The sequence below is a fragment of the Monocercomonoides exilis genome, assembly GCF_001643675.1.
Source record: "Monocercomonoides exilis strain PA203 chromosome Unknown scaffold12-1864167, whole genome shotgun sequence".
Lineage (NCBI taxonomy): Eukaryota > Preaxostyla > Oxymonadida > Polymastigidae > Monocercomonoides > Monocercomonoides exilis.
The window spans coordinates 1,760,904-1,786,722 of NW_027150557.1; the positions used below are offsets into that span (position 1 = coordinate 1,760,904).

Genomic DNA, 25,819 nt, shown 5'->3' on the forward strand with positions numbered 1-25,819 from the left:
GTATCTCGGCGCACCTATCCACTTCCAGAATTCGTACCCTTCGAGCTTTCCGCGCGCCATCCCTGAAACAGTGTTCTCCGAAGCTTCGCTGCCTCACAAAACACTTATTCTGCAAAATGTGACAAACATGATGGCATTATTGATCATGTCTTTTTTTTCTTTTTTTTTCCTTTTTTCTTTTCAAAACATTCAACAAACACAAAAAGACGGGTGAAGTGGAACTGAAAACACAAAAAAAAACGGTGCCTGCCCCCGCCGCTTATTTCTTCTTCTTCTTCTTCTTTTTCTTCTTCTTGGGCGGGTTGAAAAGCATCGTCACAAGCCCAGGAACATCTATCTTCCCGATTCCTGCCGGGTCCCCCAGCTTGATGAGCGAGTTCACCTGCACAAAAAAGCAAAAGGAAAAAAAAATGTGGAAATCACCACCCCAAAACCCGCCAAAGCAAAACACACATCCTCTTCGCTCAGCTTTTCGCCTGTGCACATCAGCTTCATCCGGAACTCGTCCGCTGAATAGAAGTCTCCCCCGTTCGGGTCCAGCGAAAACAGCGCATTCCGTATCACCTGCTCGTCCGTGTACCCGCCCTCTGCCCGCTCAGCCTTCTTTTTCGCAACTGCTGGAACAAGCGACTCCACGTCAATCCCGCCTTTGTCCCGCGCCCCCATGTCAAACAGCATCAGCTGCGCAGTTTATTTTTCCAATGTTTTCACAGGTGCCCACACGCGGTGTAAGCAAGCCGTTCCCCCAAAAATAAAATAAAACACAAACTTCTATTTCGCTCGTCGTGATGCTGTCGAACCCAAGCGACCTCATGAGCGGAAGAAGGGCCTCTGGCGTGGGCGGCAGTTTTCCTTCCTTCTTGACATCGAACACATTGAACGCAGCCACCACCTCGTCGTGGACAAAGTGGGCTGTTGGATCCTCTGGCTCCTCCGCCATTTGCTATGGTTCTGATCACAAACTCAAAAGCCTCTTTTTCGTCTTCTGTTCTTGCGCTTTTCAGCCGGGCTGCACCTCAGATCGAACAGAAAAAATAGTGCCCGGCACTGCACATGGCCCAATTTCTTTTTGACGTGTTTTTTTCGTGGATTATGCAATGAAGTGAATAACTTCAATTTAAAAAAAAAAGCTAATTTATAAAAAACATGTTAAACTTGTCTCATGCATGGCAACTGGTGTTCAGGGAGAGCTCGCTTCTTGCTTTGCTCTGTCTTGCTTGAGCGATGCGTGCTTTGACATTTCTTGGTGATAGTTCAGATACCCAATCTTTGCCCTCACAATCATTTCTGCCGTAATCTCACTCCTCGCCCCATCTTCGCCTTCTGCTGCTGCTTTTGCTGATTCTGCTTCAACGCTGTCTCCTCTTTCTGTCTCTTTTCTGTCTTTCCTGCTGCCCTCCCTTTCGCTCGCTCTTCTGCTCTTTTCTCGCTTCTTCTCAGCAATCGCCACCTGCGCTGCAAGAAACTTCTCCCTCACAACAGAAAGTGTCGAGTCCACGCAAAAGCCTGCCCCTTCCCACAGTCGATACTCCCCGCGTGTCAAAGGGATCGAAAGGGGAAGGGCAGGAGATGAGGCAGATGAGGCAGATGAGGCAGATGAGGCAGATGAGGCTGTTATGTGTGTGATTATCTCGTCTTCTTCATCTCCACTTAGCTCGCTGTTGATTCGGCTTTTCCGTTGCTTGTTGCGAAGTTTCGTGGGAAGATACTCCAAAAGTTCAGAAGAAGATGAGGAGGAAGATGCAATTGCCCCATCAGCAGCAGAAGCTGCCAAATCGTCTGCTTTCTTGCATCCACTTTCATTCTCACTCTCACTCTCACTCTCATCCTCATCCTCATTTTCATTCTCATTCTCATTCTCATTCTCATTCTCTTGTCTTTCCATTTCTCCCTTTTCTTTTTCATTCGTGCAGACTTTTCTGTCTTCTGCCTTTTCCTTCTTTCTGCTTCCTCCAGCTTCGTTTGCCTCGTGCCTCCTCTTCTCCTTTGCAGCTGTCTCTTTTATCTTCAGCTCCTTCTCCTCTTCTTTCAGCCGCCGCTTCAGCAGATAGAAGAAGCACGACTGCAGCAGCCTCTCCGTCGGCTGCATGCAGAAGCTCAGCCGGTGCAGCTCCAAAAGACACTCCGCCCAGCCAGCTGCTGCAGCCACTCCAGACGCTGTGTGAGACACCTCTCGGCAGCACTCCCCAACACAGCCACACTCAAAGGCACTCAATCCGTCTGTGCTTGTTGTGGGTGAAGTGGAATGTGAAGAAAATGAGGAAGAAGAAGAAGAAGTTGATGATGATGATGATGATGAAGGCAAGCAGACAGATGAGCCATCAGCAGGGTGATGTGCATCGAACAAGTCGAGTGCTTTCTTGTCTTCTTCACAAAGTGCAACTGTTCGTGTTTTCCTGTTTTGTTTTGAGATGCCGTCGAATGAGCAGAAGGCCCAGTTTAACACCAGGACGTTCGAGTGTTGCAGCGAAGGGGATGGAAGCAATCAATTTGAAGAATTCAAAAAAGAAAAGAAAAGAAAAGAAAAAAAAGAACAGAAAAGCAAATCGAAATAAAAACAGGCAGTTTGCATGAACAGAAAATGGAATGCTTTCTTGGCTGCACACAAACCTGAACACTGCCTGCAGCCATTTCCGATCCATCTCTGTTTTGTTTTGCCTGTTTTCCACATGCTTCTCCACAACCACTGCCCGCACCTTTTCAAACCCTGCCTCTTCTGCAATCTTGGTCAGCTCCTCTGTTTGCGAGCATGTTCATGTCAATGTTCATATCGATGTTCATGTCGATGTATTATTCATCAATGGATGCAGAAGCATTGATTGTGCAACAGAAATAGCAAATCAAATAAGAAATGAAATGAAAAGAAAAGAAATGAAATGAAATGAAATGAAACACAACAACAACAACAGAAATAGCAGCAAGAGTAAAAAAGCTCCCCCACAAAATGTCCCTCTCCATCTCTGTCTCCAAACCCTCGCTCCAGAACTTCGTGGTTGTCCCGTCGCCTCTCCGGTGGTAGTTTTCGCCCAGCCGGTGTCCTTTCCCAAAGCGCAGCTGCGAGTGGTCTCCAGGATAATAGTCGCGATACAGCAGCAGCCCTCCCACCTTCAACAGCCGGCTCAGCCGCACAAACACACCCCCGATGTGCTGCGGCGCAATCGCAGACAGAACAAAAATGCACGTCATCAGATCTGCCCCTTCGCTCTGCCCCAATCCCAATCCCAATCCCAATCCCAATCCCAATCCCAATCCCAATCCCAAATGCAAAATCATCAACCCCACAACAGCCAAATAAAAATAAAATAAAATAAATATTTTTGCATTCAAAAAAAAAAAGCTCTCGTCTGGCTTGGCTGCCATTTCATTCAGAAAAAACAGAACCATGAACCTCAAAACAAAAATCGCTTCTCTCCCCAAAGTGCCTTTCGCAGGACCCAACACTCAACATACCGGCACCTTCATCATCGACGGAACAGGCGCTTTTGCGATGTCCCACACAAACGCATTGACCCGATCCTTCGAATAGCGCCGATGGGTCTGCCACAGAAACACACAAAAAAACAGAAAAAATCAAAAAAAAAATCAAAAAAAATTCATATTTTTTTAATTAATTTTAAAATTATTGTTTGCATGAAACTTGCATGTGCAAGAACGAAAATGGAAACCTTCACAAACGTCACGGCTCTGGTGGACAAATCAAATGCATGGACAAACAAGCTCGGGTTTCTCTTTATCAAAGGGTATATCCTGAGAAAAAAAATATAACTTTCCTGCTCCTCCAATAACTTAGAAACAGCACACGTGCTTCCTGTCCCGCACCCGACCTCGACCAGCACCTTCAAAGCCCCTTTTTCGCTGCCCAGAAGCTCGGGAAACTCCCGCGTCAGCCAGTGGCGCTCTTTGAAAAAGTTCACCGAGTTTTTCTTGCATAATTGCCCAACCCCGTCAAAACAAAAAAACTTTTATATCTTGCCCAAACATGATAGAACTTGTCCCACGATATCTGAAACCGCTCCTCCAGGTGCTCCCGCTCCGCCACCGGCAGCGGGTCCTCGTTCACATAGTTCGCTTCTTTCAGCACGTCTGTTCCCACCCTTCGCATCAGCCTGTCCTCTTCCTGTCTCTCGGTATCCCCAAATTACCGATCCTCAGATCACACGAAACGCATAATAAAAGTGCTTCCTTGTTCATATCGCCTGACGATATAGAGGTGCATGCGGGCAACAGAATGGCACGAAAATGAGAAATCAGATCTGCAGACCCTATATCGCGTATTGCAAGTTGTGTGAAAGAAAAAGAATGTTGTTCATCGCGTTAATGGTGGTTGCTGGATGGCAGCGTGTCATCTGTGCAGGAACAAGTTCGTTGAATTCGGACAGGAAGGGTGCCGAGCGGCAAAATGCCAGGCAGTCGAATAGCGATCGGGACAAATTTGTGCTTGAGCTGTCGACGCCGGGTATTTCTGAGATTGGATATCCTTCGCTAAAATATACACAATTTACTAAATATCCAACGGAGAATCCGTGGACAAAGGAGAGTTCAAGTTCAAAGTCATTTTCAGTGATTTCATACGACAGACTGAGAAAGCTTCAGATTTCACACAAGTTTTCTTATACAGCAACATACACATGCAACCTTGTCGGACAATTGGATCGTGGAAACATCAGACTGTATACTTTGGGTGCGCATGCGAGAGATAAATCGATGGATACGTTTCCATCTCTGCCTGGCATCCTGTCTTGCGTGCCGGAGATGCGTTCGGGCCCCGATGCAGGATATGTCCCCATCGGATGTAATTCATCTGATCAGCCATATGAATACGGTTATGATATTATTTCAGATGGACCGTTGTTTACTGGTATTGTTGGGGTAGATTGTGTGGATGCTGATGCATCAGTTCCAGAATCGTGCCCAAGCTGCAAGCGTTATGCACCTGGCATGGGTAAGGGGTATGCAACAATCAAATCTCATGAAGATCTAAGAAAGCTTCTTGTAACGTTTGGGCCGGTTTCTGTAGAGGGGGATGCGGCATTTTATGGATCTGATTGGAGCAACTTTATCACATCATGGGATGACTCAAAGGTCTACAAGTCAGATATCTATTCGAGAGGAAACATGTTATATGTGCTTGGCTGGGGTGTTGAAGGGGATGAGCGTTATTATTTGGTCTTGTCTGAATACCAGTGCATCAACGAGCCAGCTGCCGCTTCGTCTTCATCTTCATCTTCTGCTACGAAAAGACAATTGGGGAGCATCAGAGGGATTGACTACAACGAGAATATGAATTGTGTGTTCAAAATAGAAGAGAGCACTTTAATGCGCTTTAAGGAGAGAAGTGAATATACAGCAACTTTGGTGGATCTGAGATATGCGTCTGGGGCATTTGGATGGAGACCTTTGTGGAGCAAGGCGGGTGGGCGGCTGTTTGTGGCGCTGGTGTCTGTTTTGACTCTGGCAATGCAATTTTTGTAAAAAAAGGGGGGAACAAAGGAAAGAAGGCAGAGGGAGTGACGAAAAGGCTCAGAATCGTATTTTGCATAAAAATGCGATGGATGGAATAAAATTAATTGAGAGTGTATGGTGAGCGTATTGGAGCGAGAGTTCAAATGGGAAAATCTGAAAAAAACTTCGCGGGCTTTTGGAGACTGCTGGAAAGCAAAGGAACCTTTCTTCTAAAATGTTCGCATCACATGTGGAGTTATGCTTGCTGGTAAATTGGATACCAGAATTTTTTTTTGAAATTTTTGACAGATGATATGTTAAGCGTCGCGTTTTGTGTTTTTTTAATAATATTCTTACATTATGAAATTATCTTATATCAAATTTAAATGCTGTTTACATGACACTTTATTTCAGGCATCTTCTTTTCATTTCTTTGTTACGTTACTCATCCGAGCACTTGTAAATTGAATGACTTATAAACATTAAGTTATTTCCAAGTAACAAGTGATTTACAAGAAAGTTATTTTGTTCTGAATTTTATATTTTACAAATGCAACTACATATTGTAAGTGCAGATATCTTTTATTCAAAATTATTTCCTATTTTTACAATATTTTTCAAGTTGTTGTAGTCATGTATTCTTAATTTGGTGTTTTATTGAAAGTTGTTGAAGAAAAACTCGAAATTTTTTTAAAATTTTCTCTTTTTTTAAGAATTGAAGAGGAACAACCATCAAAAATAATTTAACATAATTTTATTATTCTTCAATACTGTACAACTTTATTAAACATAATAAACATTTGTTTTCAATGCAAAATCATAAAAGTGAAAATGTTCGACTGATGAAAGGATTAAATTAGAATGAAATTCGTGCAGTCACTCACCATTCATGCTTTTTGATAAATGGAGACAACAGTTATTCATTTATTACTATGCTTGTTTCAGTCAAAATCAATTTGTTTATTTTTTCACAGGAAATGCCTTCGGTATTATCAACTTTAATAATATCTTCTTTTGAAACGGTTTCAACCGGATTTACACCAAAATTAGACAAACACTTTATTTCATCATTCTTATCTAGAATCACTGCAAAAACAAAAGTTTTATTAATTAGTTCCTTTTTCGACGCATGCAAAATGAGAAAAGTCAAAATTCCTTCAAACGAAGGAAATGCAAAGGCACTCAACTGAACGCCGAGTCTTGTCTGCCAGATTCAGACCGGATATAAAAGGAAAAAAATACCTGAGAAAAAGAACATGTTGATGACTCGGAAACAAGGAGAACGAGTCATAGAACTACTGAAAATTTTGAGAGATTAAAGAAAGCAAATCACACCGAAAACGCTAAGAGCTGTTGTTGCGAAAGTTTGTCATAAAACGCCTTCTCACAATTTTCATTCTTCATTCATAAAAAGGCATAGCGAGGAATTGATGATCGTTCCTTCAAGCGAAAGAGAAGAAAAAAGAATGAAAATATCGTAACAAAGCATTATCATCTGGAAAAATCATTTGATTCTATATGTGCGTGGAAAATATTCTTCAATGACCTTCTGTGCTGATGAATCATGTTATCATTCCCATGAAGATACAAGAAATGTGAACTAAATAATGTGAACAAATGAACATCGTGAAATTGATCACACGCCTGTTGACAAAGTAGAAAAAAGGATATGTGTGATTATTTTTGAAATCATATCTTCTTTCGGGGTGTTGACTGTTCAATGATTGTTGGTTTTTTGAAAGAAAATTTTAATTCAAAAGAGAAAAAGCATGATAATTGTATTTTGAAACAAATGTTTTTTCCGAATTGAAGATTAAAATGTGTTCAATAAACCTTTTCACTTTTCAAATTATTTTTCATTGATATTCAAGCAATATTTTTGCACCGAATTTTTTGAATGAAGAAACATGATTTCAAAAATAATCACCCATATCATTGCTCCACTGCGTTTCACTTGATAAAACTATTGTTCCTCCTTGTTTTCTGGTGCAAAAACCATTCAATATTAAATTACTTCAGTCGCTGGGCTATCAAACAGGAATTCATGGTTGTGTGGAAATCAAAAATTCGTCATATTTCTCAAAGGAGTTGTTTGAAAACTGGTTAGAGATAATTTTCATTCCTCATGTTTTCCTGAAAAGAATGATTTTGCAAGATGCATATACACTATATGTGTTAATGTTTGACGGTTACTGAAACAATCTATCGGATAATGAATTGACTCGATTTGCAAATGAAAACATTATTCTTTTGGTTTTCACTCCGAATACAACACATTTGCTGCAATTCGTGGATTTGTCAATTTTCTCATTATGAAAGCTTCAAATTCAACAGGTTGAGTCTGATTCAACACACGACATCGTGGAACAACTTTTTCAGGTATCAATGAATGTGATTTTTCAAGTATCTTTATCAATAAGTATTATTCTGCTTTTATAGAAGTGGTCTTGTCAAAGATTTTCACAAGACTCCCTCAACAGTGCAGATCTTATAAAAAAGCTTCGAAAAAGTGAACCATTTCTTGAAATTGGAAAACAAATCATTCCCGTTATCATGTGCAAGAAAAACAAAACTCACAAAAGGAGATGAATGAGGAATAATGAACATCGATAAAGTGCCAGTTTATTTTGGAATTCTGCAGTAGATGATAAACTGCGAACAATTGATATGTTGATATGTTTTTAATTTTTTCATTCGTATACAATCACGAACTTTCAGAAAAGAAATGATTAAATAAATTATGCATTCATTGAATTATTGTTTTTCAAAATTCTAATAATTCCAAAAGAATTAACAATTAACAAAAGCAGTGAATAATAGTATAAAAAATGTCAAAAATAAAAAATTATCCGTTTTTTTTCATTATTTGTGAATATTTTATTGTTTCATAAGAACAATAATTCTTTTTAAATTGGAATAACGCATCATTTTCTCTTCAAATTAATATTTTGTCATTTAAAAAAATATTAGTTTTATTTGAAAAATCATCAAAAAATCGAAAATACATTAAGCGTGAGCGATTTTTATTGAAAGTTTGTTTCAAATCAATCAGCTGCTTTTTGAAATCAGAATAAATAAACAGATAAAATAAAATTTAAAAAAAATTGAAAGTAATTACCAAATCAGACAACGGAAATTTTTATATTTATTTTCTACACAATATGCATCATTTTCATTTTGCATCATAATTTAGCTGTATTAAAAAAAAGAAAAATTAGTTTTAAACGATAAATTTTAAGATCATTATAACCATTTTAAAAAGGAATTAAATATTGATTATTTGATAACTTTTTCTGTTTTTCCTTTCCAACAGAAAAATAGTGTAAAAAAAGTTCTGCAATAGCATATTTGAACCTTAGAGTCGTTTTGGAACATTTATAAAATTTACAGAAATGAAGAAATACAGACTTATTTTAAAAACAGAAAAAGGGATTCAATTCATAAATTTGACATCTTCAGCACATAAAAGTTATTCTATTCAGTATGAAATTTTAATTTCATTTGATATTTAAAAATATCAATGATGTATGAATTTTGTTTTTTCTGATTTATTTTATGAACAATTGGATATCGTGTTCTTATTCATTGGTAACAAATTTTAACAAAAATTTGACAAAAATAAAGACAAGAATTACCTTCAAAATTTAGGAGAAAAGAAACAGCAGTAAAACATGACAATTTCACACTGAATACATTGCCTTTTTCAAAATCATTGTCAAGCGGAGCATCAAACGAAATTAATAATATTTTTCAAATGTATTCAGATAAAATTAAGAACGCTACGGATTCCTTTAAGGCTAAGCTGAGTGATTTAAACAAACAATTTCTCCCATCATATGAGCGAGCCACTTTTAGAAATAAAACAAAATTATCTTCATCAACAAAGAGAAATTCCAAAAGTTTCGAAAGTTGCGAAGCGGAAAATTTATGTCCAATATCGTCAACTCATTCAAAGCTCATCTCAGTTGTAGATAAACAACTTCCTCAAAGTGTTTTATCTTCCATTATTGAAAGTGAAGCTGGATTATTACGACCTATTCCACTTAGGGAACATAAAATATCAGTTCCCCCACCTGTTACTACAATTGGTGATGGAAGAATGTTTCTTGAACCAAGAAGCAAATGGTGGGAAGATGAAGAAGTAATTGTAACTTCAAAAATGAAAAGAAAACATAAAGATGCTTTTGAGGAGAATGAGACGGAAATAAATGATAAATATTGTCAACAACATTTCACAAGAAGTCAAGAGGAAACTAAGATGCTATGCAATGAAAAAGAAGAGCAAAGATACGTTTCTGTGGGAAATAAGCGAATTAAATACAATGACTCTCCAGATGTAGCTATAGGAAGTGCAAACGATTTCACTGAAGAGAATATGTCTCTTTTATCTCCATTTCTCTATTCTTTCGATGATATGAAGAAAATTTTGGGCGCAAAAGACCCAGCAAAAGTTAAAAATAACGACTTAAAATTTCTTTCTTCGAAATCAGAGCTTCCATTTTCATCTGCATCATCTTCTTCAGATGCTCCATCGGCAATGTTGATTTCTGCATCACCTTTAACGAGCACTTCTGCTATTGCAAGACAGTCGCTTTGCTCAATGTCTGAATTGGACGTCACATCACATGAAAGCAAAGAGACTGAGAGAGGAGATGAAAAGAAGCAAGAGAGTACAGACACTCCCAGAAAAGAGCAGACTCTTCCGTCTTCGCCTGTGTTGCGTGATCTGGTTGCGTCGAACAACAGAAAGAGAGATCAGATCAATGTGCTTCTTTCCAAGTGGAATGAGCAGTGCGAAGCGAGCTTGGGAGAAAAGTGGCAGGAGCAGCTGCACAAAATGGAAGAAGATAAACAGATGAAAGCACTTAGCTCAGCAAATTCAACGTTAAATGAGGAAACAGCAACCGTGGAATCACTTGTTCCATTCTGGCGCGATCCATACCGCTCGAATGCAATGTTTGATCTTGCATTCTATTACTTTTCAACAATCCAAACATTCTTCCCAAAATTCAATGAGGTTTGTCATAATTGCTTTTTATTCAATGAATTTTTGATTAATTATATATTTTTCTTTTCATATTCATTAAATATTTTCCTTTAGAATTTGAAAGAAATACATTCCATGTTGACTGCAAAGACGAGCTCTCCGATGCCAAATGCACTGACAAGTTTGTATGCAACACAGGCTACATTCCATTCTCCAACACAGCCAATTCTTCACCAGACGAATAAAGAAGATCCTTCTGATTGTTCTGCAATGCTTGCACAGCCAGAGTCTTCGTTTGCAGATGCCTCGTCTCCTCATCAGCTGTCGATTGTTCCTTATTTGCCTCTGATTATTGCTCAGAATGAAAAAGCATACGAAAACCATGTTGCGCAGCAAAGACAACTGGAAAACGAAACAGAAAAGGAGGTAGCAGTTTTTAAGCAGAAAGAACAGGAAGAAGCAGAAGGAAGCGAAGCAAAGAGTATTGAAAAGAGCGAAATGACTGATGAGTCGCACGGCGGGATGGAAGCGAAGCTTCTTCCAAAAATCAGCAGTCCTTATTATCACTTCAACTATCTTCGATACACAATCGCTAATATTAAGAAAAAGAAAGGATGAAATTGCTTTTAGTTAAGTTTATGAAAATTTCACTTTTTTCAGTACAAAAATGTCTTTTTTGAAGCTAATTCCGAGTTATATTTCAGTTTTTCAAAGCAAAATGTACAATAATTGATGAAATAAAATTATAAAGGCAATGAGATCATAAATAACTTGAGTGTGCGTTGAGAAGAAAGTGTCAAAGCACAAAAAAATTAAAAGAAGCAATCATTAAAATATAAGCAGTTGTAATGTAACATAACAGAAATAGCAAAAATTGGTATTATAACAATCATAATTGCGAAAATAACATCAAAAATTAAAAAGAAACCAAATATGTACAACAATTCCAAAACATAGGATTCTAGAAAAAAATAAAAAAATTAGTAAAAATTGAAAACTGCGAATAGAATGCTCTCACAATATTAGAGCACGCAAATTGTAAAGAAATAACTAAGAGCGCGTCTCCAAAGAAGACTGGCCACGAAAACAGGATGGATGTGACAAAATTAATAAATGGAATTAACACAATCAAGATAAAGAGGAACATATACGACAAAAGAGTATATGTGATACAAAAAATGAGATGATAAACAGGCATATAAGTTAATGTTTGCAGTGATTGCAGTATTGTGTGTGTGCAATGTTTGTGAAGGTTTTCAGCCAAATTAAAGTTTGTGAAACAGAATAAGAATAATACATAACTAAACGTCTTATACAAGCCATGTCAATTAAAATGTTGTTGCTTTGCTGGGAATATACAATTAGCCAAACAAATTGTTTTGGAAAAAGCAGTCAGATAAATTAAAAAGAAATATGAGTTGGATGGATATAAATCCAAAATGAAATACAGGAATTGACATTATAAACTAATGTTGTAAGATTTTTCTTCAGTTCTTTCTATAAATTGAAAACAATAACAGAAACAAAAAATATGCAAATTCCAATCATTAATTAAATCGATCACACCTCTTATTGAAAAGGAAACCACAACATCCTTGTGCCTCCTTTTCTTCTTCTTCGTCAAGTTCTGTGATGCTGTTCCTTTTGCTTTTTTGAATGTCTTTTGTCTCACTTTCATTTCTCTTGCTCTCTTCCTCTTCATATTCATCTTCCACATCTTCTCCTTCCTCCTCTTCCTCTTCCTCTTCTTCGTCTAAGCTCATGTTATCACTACTAATTTCTTCATACGAACCATTTCTCAATCGACTATTCCCAAATTCAGATGGTTTACTTGTGTCTTCCAAATAATACTCCTCATCTTCTTCTTCCACTTCATCTTCTCTTTCCGATGGAGACAACGCATTCACTCCACCAAACTGTCCTCTTCTTTTGCCTTTCTCAGCACTGTCTCTGATGCTGTCTTCTTTTCCTCTCACAAGCATTCCATTCACAACTTCATTCCCAATCGCTTCTGTCTGCTCCACAACTTGCTTCCTCTTCTTTGCTTTCCTTCTTCGCGCGATGCTGCTGTTCTTCTGCTTGGCACTCCTGCCGCTGCTTCCGTCTTTCCTGAACTGCTCTGGAATGTCCAGCGGTTGACATGCCAGCGCATTCTGCTGAGGACGCATCTGCGACAATGATGTTATGCTGCGTCTGTGCAGAGGATGTTGTGCACATTCTGGCAGCTTGTCGTGTGTGCCATGCTGGTGGAGCTCCTGGAAAGAGGTGGAAGACGCAGAGCGCTGCTCAGAAATCTCCGAAAGATCGTCCACCCACCCGTCAGATATCTGGATGTGCCGATAGGATGGCTTGATGTCCACATTTGTGTCTGCTCCAAACGCCTCGTCTGCTCTCCGCCTCGCTCTCTTCGAAAGAAACGATCTGTTGTTGCGCTTCGGCGGCTGCTGTTGCAACAAGTTTGGCTGCTCTTCGTCTTCGTCGTCGTCGAGGAAGAAGTTGTCGTCAATTGCATCCATCTCGTATTCTCCGCTAGCACCTGAACGAGAATTGCTTTCTGAGTCTTCGTTGGCTTCGACAGATAGCCCAGTTTTCAGTCTTGTCATTTCCTCGTCTTCTGCATGTCTCATCATCGCTTCTTCGTTTTCCTCGTCTTCCATCTCTTCTCTTCCGCTGATCTCTTCGTCTCCCACAGACGATGTGAATGACATGACCTGCGCATTCTCAAAGTCGTCATCTTCATCGTCGTCTTCTCCCATCGCAAGCGGATCATCCAAACGCCCTGAATACTTTTCATTCCCCATCTCGTCTATCCTCCGCACAATGCTCAGATTCTCTCTCAGCTCTCGCTCTCTTTCGAGTTCTTCTTCTGCTTCCAGTTCTCTTCTGTCACTTTCACTCAGATTCATCCGTCTTCTCCGCTTCGCCTTTGCCTCGGCATCGTCTTCTGCTGAGCTGCTTTCAAACTCACTCCACACAGTTCGTCTTTCTTCTTTCTCTTGCTCCTTCTCCAGCTCCTTCTCCTTCTGCAGTGCCAGCACTTTCCTCTTGTTCTCTTCGATAATCCTCTCCTTTTTTGTCATCCGCATTGATGTTGTTGCTGACAGTGTGGGAAACGGGCAGAGAGGTGGTTTTGTCTGGTGCTTCATCGGAGTGCCTGCGTTGCGTGCGCTTTCAGCGCTGATGGTCACCCAGCCAGCTGCCTTCTGCTGCAGCGGCGACGGCAGCTGTTGTGTGCCCTGGATGTGGTGCTGTTGTGTCCATGGCCGACTCCTCATTCCATTCTGCGACGGAGGCGAAAGAGGCAGCAAGCTCTGCCACACCTTCTTCTTCTTCTCCTCGCGCCAGTCGTGCACTGAATATGTGTTTGCATCATCTTCACCGTCTGACTCACCGTCGATGAGTGAGGCACCAGCAGCAGGTGGAAGAGAGGAGAGCGAAGAAGGACAGGACGGTGTGTGTGCAGTGGAAGTGTTTGACGGATGGGAAATGAGAACTGCATGAGGAGAGCCATTTGCAGAGGATGTGGGAGAATTGAAAGGGAAGTGTGTGGATGAGCTGTGTGTGGCTGTGGTTTGTGTGGCTGGATTCATCGTGACATTCGAAGGGACTGTTGAGGCATACATCGACTCAGAGGAAGACGATGTTGACTGCGATGGAACAGGCGAAAAACAGTTCATTGCTGTTATTTGTGCAGCTGCAGGTGATGAAGATGAAGAGGAGGCAGCAGGAGAAGAAGAGGAAGAGGCCGAAGAGGATGATGATGAGCCTTGTAATGAATGTGTTGAATGCTTTGCCAAATACATAAAACTCGAATGTTTCTTTTCCAATTCTGGTGTTGAAGAAGATGGCTTGTGCGTGTTGTTCCGTGACATAGCAACAGCATCTGTCATTTTGTCCATTCGCGACTTTTCTGGCGAAATGGAGTGGTTGTCGTTGATCGCTGGTGAGTCCATTTTGTTTTCCTGCTGCAAAAGAGCTGCTTGTATGTCATTCATCACACTCTCGTTCTTCATCTGCGATCGTCTCAGCATTTCCTTCCGCTTTCGTCGCAGCTTCCTCTTCAGCTTGCTCTCCTTCCTCAATCTTTCTTCTTCGGAGTCTGTCCCATCGTCTGAAATGTCGTTCAGATCCAGCTCGTCTTCCCCGCCTTGAAAGAGCACATTTCGATGCTGCTGAAACTGGAAGAAGTGAGGCAGTGAAGACGAATGCGATCGATACAGCAGATGCGGATGTGCAATGTCATTCGGCTCGTCAAATACAAACGGGTCGCCTGAGTCGTGTGGTTGGTTCTCCTCCCCCGCCTTATCCTCGCTTCCCTGCTCGTTCCTGCCGCTCGACGACTCTTCCTCAGCTTCCACACTTTCTTCCTCGCTCTCGTCAGAGTAGAGTTCATACATTCTTCGTGACCGTCTCGAAAGTAGCTCTTCCTGTGGAGTCATTGGCGGGCGAAGGAGTGCAGGCTTTTTGCCAGCAGAGCCTGCGGGTGTGATGGAAGAGAGGGGCTGAGTGCAGGAGTGGGGCACAGGAGAGGACGATGTAGTGGGTGCAAAGGAGCTGGCAGCAGAGACAGTTGTGTGCAGCTCGTCGAGTGCTCCTTTGGTGTTTGGGGTGTCCTGAATGAAACTGGGCTTCGTGATGATGCTGAGGTTGGCATGGGCAGCATTTGGGTGGCTGATCATTTGGTCGAGCTGCCCATCAAACTCATCCAACATCGACGACACATGATCAGCATCTGTCACATTCTCACTCTTTTGGTCAGGCCCTTCGTCGACTGTGCTCGTGTGCTGCACTTCAATCCCATCGTCAAACATCATCAGCCTCTTCACTGCCCCTCCTTCACTCTGCCGACGCTGATAAAGACCATTCATCCCCGGCTTCTTCACGCCAGCGCCTTTGCCTCCTTTTTGCTGTGCTGCATTTTCACTCTTTGGCTCAGTCACAATTTCGTATTTTTCTGAATTTGACGTCTTTTCAGTGTGTTCTGCTGATTCATTCTTCTTTTTATTCATTTGCTGCTGTTCTTGTTCCTGTTCACTTGTCGGTTTTTCTCCATCTTTCTCTCCATCTTCTGCTTTCTTTGTTAAAATTCCTTCATTCCCTCCTTTCCCATCTGTTGTTGAAGCAACAGACAGCTGCATCCCAATCTCCTCCAATTGCTGCCCAAAATTCGACTGGTTTGCTTTCATCATCTTCGCTTTCGAGTTTATTCTCGAATTGAGCTTCGACTTCCTCCCCTTTTTAGCCTTCTTTCTGTACTTTTCTGCATTATGTCTGTGGAAGTTCGCTCTCAACCCATCGATGTATGCCTCCAAATCACCATGTCTCTTTTTGTACTTTGCAAAGAACACAGTGAACAGCCTGTGCTGCAGCAGAAGCTTCTTCTCTTCCTCTTCCTCTTCTGCTGCCTGGTCTTCTTCGTGTTCTAATTCTTCTTTCACTTTTGCCAAGTCTTCGAGAGTGCCGTGTGTGTTTGCAGCAAACGGGGCAAGGAGAGCAGAAGAAGTGTTTGTGGAAGGGAGGGAAAGAGGGAAGAGTTGGTGGGCAGGGCTTGAGAGAGAACCCAAGGGAGACAGATAGAAGGAAGAGGTGGAGGGCATGCTGGATGAGTGGGAAGAGGAGTATTTGGGAAAATTGAGAGAATCCTTCTGAATAAGCGAAAGGGCAGCATTTGTGGCATTGAATGAAGTCTGAGCAGATGTTGGAGAGAGGACAGGAGAGGTGATTGGAGAGGGAGAGAAGGAAAAGCTGTTCATAGGGCAGATGGAAGAGAGCTCGGGTGAGAAAGGAGAGGAGAGAGAAGGAAGAGGAGGAGATGTGGGAGACAGGAAAGATGCCTTTGGGGAGATGCTGGGTGAATGCTGTGCTTTTCGCACTTTGGTCGAGTCATTGGCTGAAGACAGGTCATTCAACAAGGGCAATTTCTGGTTCTGTTCAGAAGAGGCAGAGTCAGCTGAGCTGAAAGGAGGGGAAAAGGGAGGAGAGAAAGGGGCGTGCTCAGAGAAGGAGGCAGATGGAGAGGCAGCAGCTGTCAAGCCAGGTGACATTGGAGAAGGTGTCTTCGTCTCCATCGGCACAGAAAACGAGTAAAGAGACGTCGAAGAGAACTTCCTTTTGCTGTCAGACGATACATTCTCCTTTCCCTTTTTGTACTGCCATCTATTCGCATTGATTGCCTCTTCCTCGTCTTCGTCTATCAGCTCATCTGCCTCTTCGCCTATTCCCATCATCCTCTCTCTCCTCTTCTCTCTCTCTCTGTCCCTCTGCTTCCTCCGCTCTTCTATGCCCCACCCGTCAAATGAATAGCCATCCCAGTTGGCTCCTTCGTGATTGTTTCGCTCGTGTTCTTTGTGTGCCCTCAACGACGTCTTATGCTTCTCTTTCTCCTTTTCCTTTTCCTTTTCCTTCTCTCTCTCAGCCTCTTTTTCTTTTTCTTTCTCTTTCTCGATATGATCGCTGTGGTGTGTTGATGTACTTGTTGAGTGTGTTGAAGAAGGAAGTGATGTTTTTGGTGCAGAAGAAGCAGAAGCTTGCTGTTGAATTGCTGTTTGTTGACTGAATGGCACTTGATTAGATGAATATGATGAAACTGTTGTATTTGTTAATTCTGTCGTGGAAGAAGAAGAAGAAGAAGAAGAAGAGGCTGATGATGATGAGGAGGATAACGGAACTGGTTTGACTTCAGAAAACAGTATTTTTGCGGGGAAATCAGCAAAAGAAAGAGAGGAGAAGGCAGAAGCGGTTGATGATTTTACAACATTTGAATTGGCAGGCATTTGAGAATCAGCAGAAATAATTGAAGAAGACGAGGAGGAGGAGGAGGAGGAGGAAGAAGAAGAATGTGTTTTCTGAGAATTATGTTGAATTTGAGTAGAATTGTCTGTATTTGACTGGCTGTTGTAAGTGAGGAAAGCAGAAGTGTTTGAAGAGTTCAAAGGCAAATGTTGATTGCTTGGAATATCACTAACATTATTCTCTTTCTCTTTCTCTTTCTCTTTCTCTTTTGTGTTGCAGTTTCCATCATTCAATGCATCACATAAGTTTGTTGTCATTCCATTCACTTGATTCATCTTTTGAGCAGATGATTCATTCTCTTCTTCAGCCAGCATGCCATTGATGCAACTGCTCTTCACTTTCATTTTCTCCCTCTCTCTTTCTCTCTCTCCCTTCGACATCATACGCAGATGGAGTGACTCATCAAGTTTTCTGATCTTCTCCTTCTCTTCAAAGCCTTTCAGCTCAGACTCATCGACTTCTGCTATTTCGTCCATCAGATTGGAGGACGGCAGCTGGGCGTGGCTGAGCGAGCCTCTTCGGCGCAGATGGCGGGCAGACGAGGCAGGCGACTGGGACGATTTGGGAGAGGTGATGAGAGAGAGGGAGGCAGAGGAGGTGCCTATGGGAGAGGAGGAGAAGGCAGAGGAGACGGATGATGATAGATTAGATGAGGAAGATGAGGAAGAGGAGGAAGAAGATGATGATGATCCATTGAGTGTTAATGGAAGAGGAGGAGATGTGGGAGAGGCAAGAATGTTAGCTATGCCATCTGATTGTGATGGAGAGAAAGGAAGAAGAGGAGACAGAGGAAGAAGGGGGAGAGGAATAGAAGAGTGTGATTGAGCCAAAGAAAGAGGAGAAACAGAAGCCAAATTGGAAGAAGAAGAAGAAGAAGATGATGATGATGAAGAGGAGGAGGATGAAAGAGAAGAAGAAGAAGAACACAAAGTTGTTCCGAGAGGAGCCAAAGGAAGAGGAGAGAAGGCATTTGTGGGAGTGATTGATGAAGGAGACAGGACAGGTGAGGGTGTGCCACTGCCTGAGTGTGTTGCAGTGATTGAGCCAATTCCATTGTTATTATTGTTATTTCCATTGTTATTATTGTTATTTCCATTGTTATTATTATTATTATTGTTGTTGTTGTTGTTGTTATTGTTGACAGAAGCTGTGCTTGTGATAGCACCAAAAGAGGAAGCGTTGAATGAAGAGGCAAAAGAGAAGGGCGTGCCAGTGGCAGTGGTGGAGAGAGAAGGAAGAGGAGGAGAGAAATAGGAAGAAGGCGGAGAAAGAGGAGAAGTGTACTGGGGGGAAGGAAAAGCCAATGTTTGTGCTGCACTGCTGCTGTTTGAGTGAAAAGAGGAGAGAGGCAGAGGAAACAGGACAGTTCCATCTTTGGCGTCAGGAGGAGAGAGAGAGATGTCTGGCAGTGAAGCTTTCCCAGCACTCGCTGAATATCTCGTCAGATCACTCAGAAGTGTGTCCATTTCATTCCCTTTTGCTGTTGCTGCTGTTGCTGTTGATGATGATGCTCCTAATTGTCCAACAGCACCTTCTCCTTCCAATGTCCCACCCTTCCCTCTCCCTCCCCTTCCTCCTCCTCCTCCATTCACACCTCCTCCATCCTCTTCCTCTGCATCATTGCCAAGTGAGTCACAATCATCTACATAGTCTGCTTTGCTCATTTCTGTCTCCAGCCTCATCTGCACCTCCTGCATCTCCAGCCCTTTCAGCATCTCCTTCCTCTCCTTCCTCCGCATCTCTCTTTGCATCCTCTTCTGCTCAATCATCTTCTCCTCTTCTGCAATCGCCTTCTCCTCTTCTGTGTACACCTGAAACTTCAGCTTCTCCTCCTCCTCTCGAAACAGCCCAGACAGCAAGTGGTAGAAGACGAGCGACTGCATCAGCGACAGATAAGGCACAATGGAATGCACCTTCGCACACTCCACACTCCGCTCGCTCGCCAAACTCAACTGCGCTGAGCTCGTCTTGTGTCTGTTCTCTTCGGCTATTCGCTGGCTGATCGCACTTTCATACCGCTTCTTCGCCTCCACATTCGCAATCTCTGTCTCTCTCACTCTCTTCTCGTGCTCTCTCTTCTTTTCGCTCTTGATCTTCGCCCATTCCATTTTGAACCTCCTTTTCAGCTCTGTTTTCCTCATCTCTTTCTCTTCCCCTTTTCTTCCTCTTCCTTCTTTTCCTTCTTCTTCCTCTTCCTCCATCCTCTTAGCACCAGCAGCAGCAGCATTGTTCATCTGCTCCTCCAACATCTCATCCTCCTTCAGCCACTGAATCCACTGTTTTTCTTCTCTCCTGTGCTTCTCATACCTCCTCAGCCAGTCCACATACATCATCTTCCGCTCAGCCTGCATCACTTTCCTCTGTCTCTGTGCGATGTGCTCTTGGCGATGGGGGCACAGCCGGAGATAAGGGAAGAGCAGGAAGGACATCACCAGGCACGACCCAGCCTCGCCGAAGACAGCAGACGGGAGGAGCTGAGTGGTTGAGCGGTGGATGGAGAAGATGGAGCTGCAGGGAGACGTCAGCCGAGAGAAGGTTTTGGTGTGGGCAATGCAGAGACGGCAGGACGGAGGATGGGAATTGGAGAATGAGGATGATGAAGAGGAAGAGGAGGAGGAGGAAGGGGATGTTGATGGATAAACACATTGAGAGGAATTTGGATGTGAAGAAGAAGTTGAATTAGATGAATTAGATGCATTTGAAGCATTTGAAGCATTTGCATTTGTGTTTGAAGAGTTATTTGAGGAGTTGTATGTGGAAGGAGCGATGACAGGGGCAGAGGAAGAGACAGGAAGAGAGGCTGTTGATGTTGCTGACTGAGAATATTCGAAGCTCTTTTGGACAGTCACAGTGCGAGCAGAGTTGAATGGCGGAGGAAAGATAGATTTGTTTGAAGAGGAGGAAGAGGAGGAAGGAGAAGAAGAAGGAGAAGAAGAAGGAGAAGAAGAAGGAGAAGAAGAAGGGTTTGTAGAGGAAGAGGAGGAAGCAGATGACAAAGAAGAGGAAGAAGCATTGAAAGAAGAAGAGGAAGTGGAGGAAGAGGAAGAAGAAGAAGATGATGATGAGGAGGAAGAAGAAGAGGATGAAGAAGAGGAAGAGGAGGAGGAGGAGGAAGAGATTGAGATTGCAGGAACATGAATAGAAGAGCCAGAGAGAGGGAAAGCAGCAACCAGATTGAGCTCTCCTTCGTCGAAGGCCGAGCGAGCGCTGTTTGTGCAGTCGTCGTCGATGCCTTTGCCTTCTGTCTCCAAATTGCCTTCCATCTCTTCTGAAATGGCATCACTCAAAAGATTGGCTGTGATGGCTGCCTCATTCCCTGTGTCACTTTTGGAGTTGAGGTGTTTCTGATTCATTTGATTCATTTGATTCATTTGATTGATCTGGTTGAATTGGTTGGTGAGGTTAGAGAGAGGGAGGGGGATGGAGAAAGGAGGGGAGACAGGAGAGACAGGAGAGAAAGGGGAGAGGAGGAGATGATGAGGAGAGAGGAGAGAGGAACGAGAGGAGTTGGCAGCAGAGACAGCAGAAGGAGAAAGTGTGGAAGGTGTCTGTTTGGATGAGTTGATTGAAGAAGAAGAAGAAGAAGAAGATGATGATGATGATGATGATGATGATGATGATGGATTGGAAGAAGAGAGAGAAGAAGGTGTTGTGGAGTGAGGAGATAGGAGTGAGTGAGGTGAATTGGATGAAGTGCGAAGAGGAGAAGGATAGGGAGACAGCAGCAGAGCAGAAGAGATGGGAGAGGAAGAAGGAACAGGATGATTAGCATTTGAAGAAGACGAAGAGGAGGAAGATGAAGAGGAAGAAAATAATGATGATGAAGATGAGGAGGAAGAAGAGGAAGAGGGATAAGAAGAAGGCAGATAAGGAGATTGACAAGCAGAAGAGGCAGGGGATGAAGTGAATGAGGAGACAGCGATGGAAGAGTGTCTGTGTGGAATGAGCTGAAGAGAAGTGATGCTGTTTCCGTTGCATTTGGAGGGGGTGTCACACGAAGAGACAGAAGAAGACGATGAAATCGGCTGAGGGGCAAAGAAATCAGATGTCTTTGATGAATTGTCTGTTGACTTTGAGGCAGGAATAGGAGCTGTTCCAAGTTGAATGTGGTGATTGTGAGATGAAAGTGATGAAGAGGCAGAGGAAGAGGCAGAGGAAGAAGAAGAAGAAGAAGAAGAAGAGACAGAAGAAGAAGGGGCAAGTGAAGAAGCAGCAAAAGTTCTTCTCACTTCGTCTTCGCAGGCGTTGACAGCGTCCATCACGAATGGCGGGAGGAGGAGGTGAGAGTAGCAGCAGTTGACGAAGGGATGGAGAAAGAGCTGGATGATGTTCTTCCGCTTGTCGACGTCGCGTGTGAGGAGCTGGAGGATGAAGTCGAAGAGGAGCTGTTCTTGTGAATGGGCAGAGAAGATGTTGGTGTGGGAGTGGGAGTGGGAGTGAGGGTGGGTGTGTGTGCGAGGGGTGGATGAGGCAGAGGCAGAAGAAGAGGCAGCAGTGAGTGGAGTGTGTTCACTGATGAGAGGGCGATAGGAGAAGAGGCTGGAAGAAGAAGAAGAAGATGTTGTGTCGTCGTTGGAGGAGTCTTCGTTGAGTGAGAGGGCAGACGAAGAGAGTGCCCAGTCACTCGAAGATGTCGTGTCCAAAAGAGAACTCAGCTCGTCCTCTTCCAAAAGTGCTGCGTGTGTTCCGTCTGCAGATGGACGGGAAGAGGATGCTGATGAAGAAGCTGAAGATGATGTTGTCTGAATGTTTGTGCTGTACTTCTCATTCAGATTGTTCAGCAGCATCTTCTTCTCGTTCATCCTCTTCTTCCTCCTCTCCTCCATCTTCTTCGTCCATCGCTTTTCTCTCCTCCGCTTCCTCTTCTTCTTCGCATCCATCTTCCTCATAATCTTCCTCCTCCTCTCCTTCCACTCCTCTGGAAACCACACCACATCCATCTCATTGTCGCTCCAGCTGTTTGGCGTCTCATCCTCCTCCAAATCAGTCACCCCATCCGACTTCCCTCCGCTTTGCCCTTTCGATCTGCTGGCTGAGTTGTCTTCGTCGTCTTCGTCTTCCTCTGAGCAGCTGTTGGAAGACGATGACAACTCCTCCAAAAAGGACGATGAATCACTTTCTCCTTCTTCCCCTTTGTCACCATTTCCCCCTTCTTCGCCTCCTCCCTTTCTGCTCTCATTCTTGTTCGATGACCGCTTCCTCTTCTCGTTCGTCTTCAGCACATTCATCTGCCTTCTCCTCAGCTTTCTAAACTTCCTCTTCCTCTCTCTCTTCTTCTTCTGTCTGAGCGCTTTCCTTCTCAGCCTCTCCTTCTCTCTCTGCGTCTTCTTCATCATAAATGCCAGTTCCAACTCATTCTGTGCTGAAAAGGGGAAGAAGCCGAATGAGACATGGTAGACAAGCACACCCAGTGCCCAGACATCAATTGGGTGTGCCATGAATGCTGTTGGGAGTGACTGCTGAGACTGCTGGTGTGTCGGAGTGAGTGATGGGGTGGTGGCTGAACTGGATGGAAAGGGAGAGTTTTGAGAGGTGGAGGATGAGAAAGAAGAGCCGCTGTTGACTTTGCTGAGGCTGCTGTTGTTGTTCTGTGTCTGCACAGCGCTGCCAGGCAGAGCAGCAAAAGAAGAGTCCTTTGCTGAGTGAGAAGGCTGAACTTGGGAGAAAGTGGGGGTGGGAGTGGCTGTGATGGGCACTTGTGTGTGGGAGATGTGTGTGATTGTCTCAGGCGCATAAAAAAGAGGGGTGCCTTTGACTTCCGTCAGGAGCTGTGTGGGGAAGAGGGCAGAGGCGCTGAGGGGAGGGCGGGTGGAGTGGAGAGAGAGGGCAGAGGAGTGGGTGGAGTGGGTGGGTGTGGGCGAGGGGGAGGAGCTGGTGGAGGAAGGGGCGTGGGAGAGAGAAGAAGAGGGGAAGGGAGAAAAGGACTGGAAGGAGCGCTGAATGGGGAAGGAGTCGTATGAGACGCCAGAGAGAGAGACGGAGTGGTTGTGTGAGGGAGACATGGGGAGTGAAATGAATGGAGGGCGATGAGAAGACATGTTGTGTTGCTGTTGTTGCTGTTGCTGCTGCTGTTGTTGTTGTTGTTGTGAGTGAGGAAGAGGAGAAAGATGAGGGAAAGGCGGAGAGCGCAGCACAGGAACAGGAGAAGGAGAAGGAGAGGCGCTGACAGAATCAGCAGGAGTGATCTCTCCTATTGGGGGGAATGAGACAGGAGAGAAGAGCTGTCTGTTGGGTAAGTCAGAATATCTGCCTTTGAGAGTGTCTTGTGGATATCTCTTTGTTTTTTGCTGTTTTTGCGCCTGTTCCACTCTCTCCAGTGCATTCGGGTGGAGGATGTCAGACATCCCAAAATCTGCTATTTTGGCATCGAGCATAGAAAGAGCATTGTTCACAGCGAGTGTGGCAGGGCTGGGGGAACAAGGGAAGGAGGTGTCAGAATTAGAGTGGGCATCAGATATTTGGTGAGATGAAGAAGAAGAAGAAGAAGAAGAGGATGATGATGATGATGTGGATGATGATGATGATGATGATGTGGATGAAGTGTTCTGTGAATGTGCAGGTGTGATGTGCATAGAATGTGCAAGGCTGCTGTTCTGATAGAAGAAGCCGTAGTGTGATTGCACAAATGAGCAGGAAGGGTAGTAAGAAGAGGGATATTGCTGCAGATGGGGTGAAGACGGGGTGTGTGGGAGAGCAGAATGAGACCCGTGGCTTGCTTCAGACTGAGTGTCGGATGAAGATGCAGTGTGGGATGACATGGCGAGTGAAGAGAGAGGTAGAGGGGGAGAGACAGGAGAGACAGGGAAGACAGGGGAGAGTGGGGAAAGAGGAGGAGTCGATGTGAAGTGTGCCAGGCGGCGGGAAGAGGACGATGGATGGCTGACAATCAACACATTCTCGTCTTTGATGTCTCTGTGGACGATGCCGCGGGAGTGGAGGTACAACAGCGAGAGAAGGAGAGAGCGGATGAAAGTGCGCAGAAGAGTGAAGCGAAAGAGTGGGTTGAGATGTGGCTGTGATGTGATTGGTTGGAATGACAGTGGATTTGTGTATGGAGAACAGGGTGGGAGATAAGGAGATGAAGATGAAGAAGAGGAGGAGGATGAGGATGATGATGATTGTTCGACTGCTGCTGATCGATTTGAGTGTAGTGGTGCCTTTGGTGAATGGGCAGAGGGAGAAGGAAGAGCAGAGGCAGATGCTGACACAGACGATGACGCATTAGCCGTGACGTTGGCCAGAAGAGGCGATGATCTCATTGACAGAGAAGACGCTGACTGTTCTCCTCTGCCCATTGCGAGTGTTGCAGCAGCTGCTGAGGACATTCCGAATGTGGATGAGTGTGATGATTGCAAGGGCGACAGAGGAGTCAGCCCAAGAGCTCCAGTTATTGAGGATGGATCGTTGTTTCGATATGATCCCGATCGCTGAATAAGAAGCTGTGATGCTGCACCAGGATTCATTTTACGTTCACTCATAAGTCTGTATGCCTTTTGAAGGGCATCAAGGGAAGAACCCTGGGCCAAACAGGAGCGAGATGAAATTGGTGTTCTGGACCTCTGTGTGCTTTTGTTGAGAAGCGCAGGCGGCATTCCGCGAATCGATCCAGATGAAGTCAATGACCCACGCGAATGGAAGAGGGAAGATGAACCTTTCACTTGAGAATAATTTAGCTGCAAAAGTGGAGAAAAGGATGCTATCGTTCCAAAATCGGCAAATTCCAGAACTATAGAAATATAAATTTTAGCATGCAATGTCAAAAGTGTAAAAATTAAAAATCATACCTAGTATAAGTTTTTCACTTGATCTATCATCAATTATTTCATAAAGTTGGATGATATTCGGATGCTCAACTATTCTCATAACTGAAAGTTCTTTAGCCATCTGCTGATTATAAGGAGTTGCACCTATTTTCCTTTTTAATAGAAATCTTCGATTAATTATTTTAAGTGCCTGGAAAAAGAACAGAAAAGATTGAAAACAATAAAATAATATCCAAACGAAATAAAAATTACAAACCGCAAGCTGTCCATTGGTAAGGTCTCTTGACAACTTCACTTTAGAAAATGCTCCACGTCCCAGCAATTTTATAATTTCATACTGGTTCATTATCTTTTTTCCAGAAGGAGTGTTAACTACATTAAGTTTTGTTGTAACAATACAGCTATGCTCCGGAATTAATTTTAATTTGGATAATATTTCATCTGAAGATTCAACTAACGATTTGAACACTTGTGGCGAAGTTGAAAATTCTATGAAAGGGGTTAACTGAACGTGTGAAGGAGGTGTTGGAGTCTTCCGAATAAGCGGAACAGGCTCATCGCCAGAATGAATCTTTTGTTGATCCTTTTGCTTTTTTGATGGCGTTTGTCCCATGTTTCTATGTTATTGCCGAAAAATGCATTAAATTAAAAGTCAATAAAAATCCCCATATCTTATATTTTGTTGATCAATAATCTCTTTGTCAGCCATCAAAAATAAATATGATAGAATACATCTGTTATGTTATTGTTAAACAATAAAATTAACGTTTGTTTTGAGTATTTTTGCACTTTGTATTTAATTTCATTCATTTTCAATTAACTTTAAATCAGTTGC

The 25,819-nt window shown here is 43.2% G+C and overlaps 5 protein-coding genes across 5 annotated transcripts; 2 read left to right on the forward strand and 3 right to left on the reverse strand.

Moving 5' to 3' along the window:
• Nucleotides 1-259: 259 nt before the first annotated feature.
• MONOS_17329 (uncharacterized protein) lies at nucleotides 260-940 on the reverse strand (the record flags this gene model as incomplete). The annotated part of the gene is made up of 3 exons (XM_067870240.1): nucleotides 260-382; nucleotides 454-681; nucleotides 770-940. 3 exons carry the CDS (start codon nucleotides 938-940, stop codon nucleotides 260-262), a joined length of 522 nt encoding a protein of 173 aa, XP_067731408.1.
• A 118-nt stretch (nucleotides 941-1,058) lies between these two features.
• Nucleotides 1,059-4,145, reverse strand: MONOS_5639 (putative methyltransferase). The gene is made up of 7 exons (XM_067875806.1): nucleotides 3,980-4,145; nucleotides 3,802-3,923; nucleotides 3,666-3,747; nucleotides 3,451-3,537; nucleotides 2,973-3,204; nucleotides 2,611-2,737; nucleotides 1,059-2,396 (listed from the first exon to the last, which is right to left on the reverse strand). The coding sequence occupies exons 1-7, from the start codon at nucleotides 4,100-4,102 to the stop codon at nucleotides 1,181-1,183; spliced, it is 1,989 nt and encodes a 662-aa protein (XP_067731409.1). The 5' UTR covers nucleotides 4,103-4,145; the 3' UTR covers nucleotides 1,059-1,180.
• A 121-nt stretch (nucleotides 4,146-4,266) lies between these two features.
• On the forward strand, nucleotides 4,267-6,196 carry MONOS_5638 (uncharacterized protein). The gene has a single exon (XM_067875805.1). It carries the CDS (start codon nucleotides 4,300-4,302, stop codon nucleotides 5,470-5,472), a length of 1,173 nt encoding a protein of 390 aa, XP_067731410.1. The 5' UTR covers nucleotides 4,267-4,299; the 3' UTR covers nucleotides 5,473-6,196.
• Nucleotides 6,197-8,699: 2,503 nt separating this feature from the next.
• On the forward strand, nucleotides 8,700-11,115 carry MONOS_5637 (uncharacterized protein). The gene is made up of 3 exons (XM_067875804.1): nucleotides 8,700-8,923; nucleotides 9,067-10,459; nucleotides 10,544-11,115. The coding sequence occupies exons 1-3, from the start codon at nucleotides 8,835-8,837 to the stop codon at nucleotides 11,045-11,047; spliced, it is 1,986 nt and encodes a 661-aa protein (XP_067731411.1). The 5' UTR covers nucleotides 8,700-8,834; the 3' UTR covers nucleotides 11,048-11,115.
• On the reverse strand, nucleotides 11,107-25,597 carry MONOS_5635 (putative Protein kinase domain; the record flags this gene model as incomplete). Its single annotated transcript, XM_067875803.1, has 4 exons — nucleotides 11,107-11,926; nucleotides 11,996-24,947; nucleotides 25,006-25,174; nucleotides 25,241-25,597. The coding sequence occupies 4 exons, from the start codon at nucleotides 25,595-25,597 to the stop codon at nucleotides 11,917-11,919; spliced, it is 13,488 nt and encodes a 4,495-aa protein (XP_067731412.1). The 3' UTR covers nucleotides 11,107-11,916.
• Nucleotides 25,598-25,819: the final 222 nt, after the last annotated feature.

Bases quoted from the DNA above. Each gene is read 5' to 3' on its own strand.
- MONOS_5637 (XM_067875804.1), top strand. From the start codon at position 8,835: ATGAAGAAATACAGACTTATTTTAAAAACAGAAAAAGGGATTCAATTC. The intron at 8,924-9,066 runs GTATGAAATTTT...ACAAAAATAAAG, and splicing joins CATAAAAGTTATTCTATTCA to ACAAGAATTACCTTCAAAAT. The intron at 10,460-10,543 runs GTTTGTCATAAT...ATTTTCCTTTAG, and splicing joins TCTTCCCAAAATTCAATGAG to AATTTGAAAGAAATACATTC.
- MONOS_5639 (XM_067875806.1), bottom strand. From the start codon at position 4,102: ATGCGAAGGGTGGGAACAGACGTGCTGAAAGAAGCGAACTATGTGAAC. The intron at 2,738-2,972 runs GTTTGGAGACAG...GCTCGCAAACAG, and splicing joins CACGAAGTTCTGGAGCGAGG to AGGAGCTGACCAAGATTGCA. The intron at 2,397-2,610 runs GTTTGTGTGCAG...AAAACAAAACAG, and splicing joins TGGCTGCAGGCAGTGTTCAG to GAAAACACGAACAGTTGCAC.
- MONOS_5638 (XM_067875805.1), top strand. From the start codon at position 4,300: ATGTTGTTCATCGCGTTAATGGTGGTTGCTGGATGGCAGCGTGTCATC.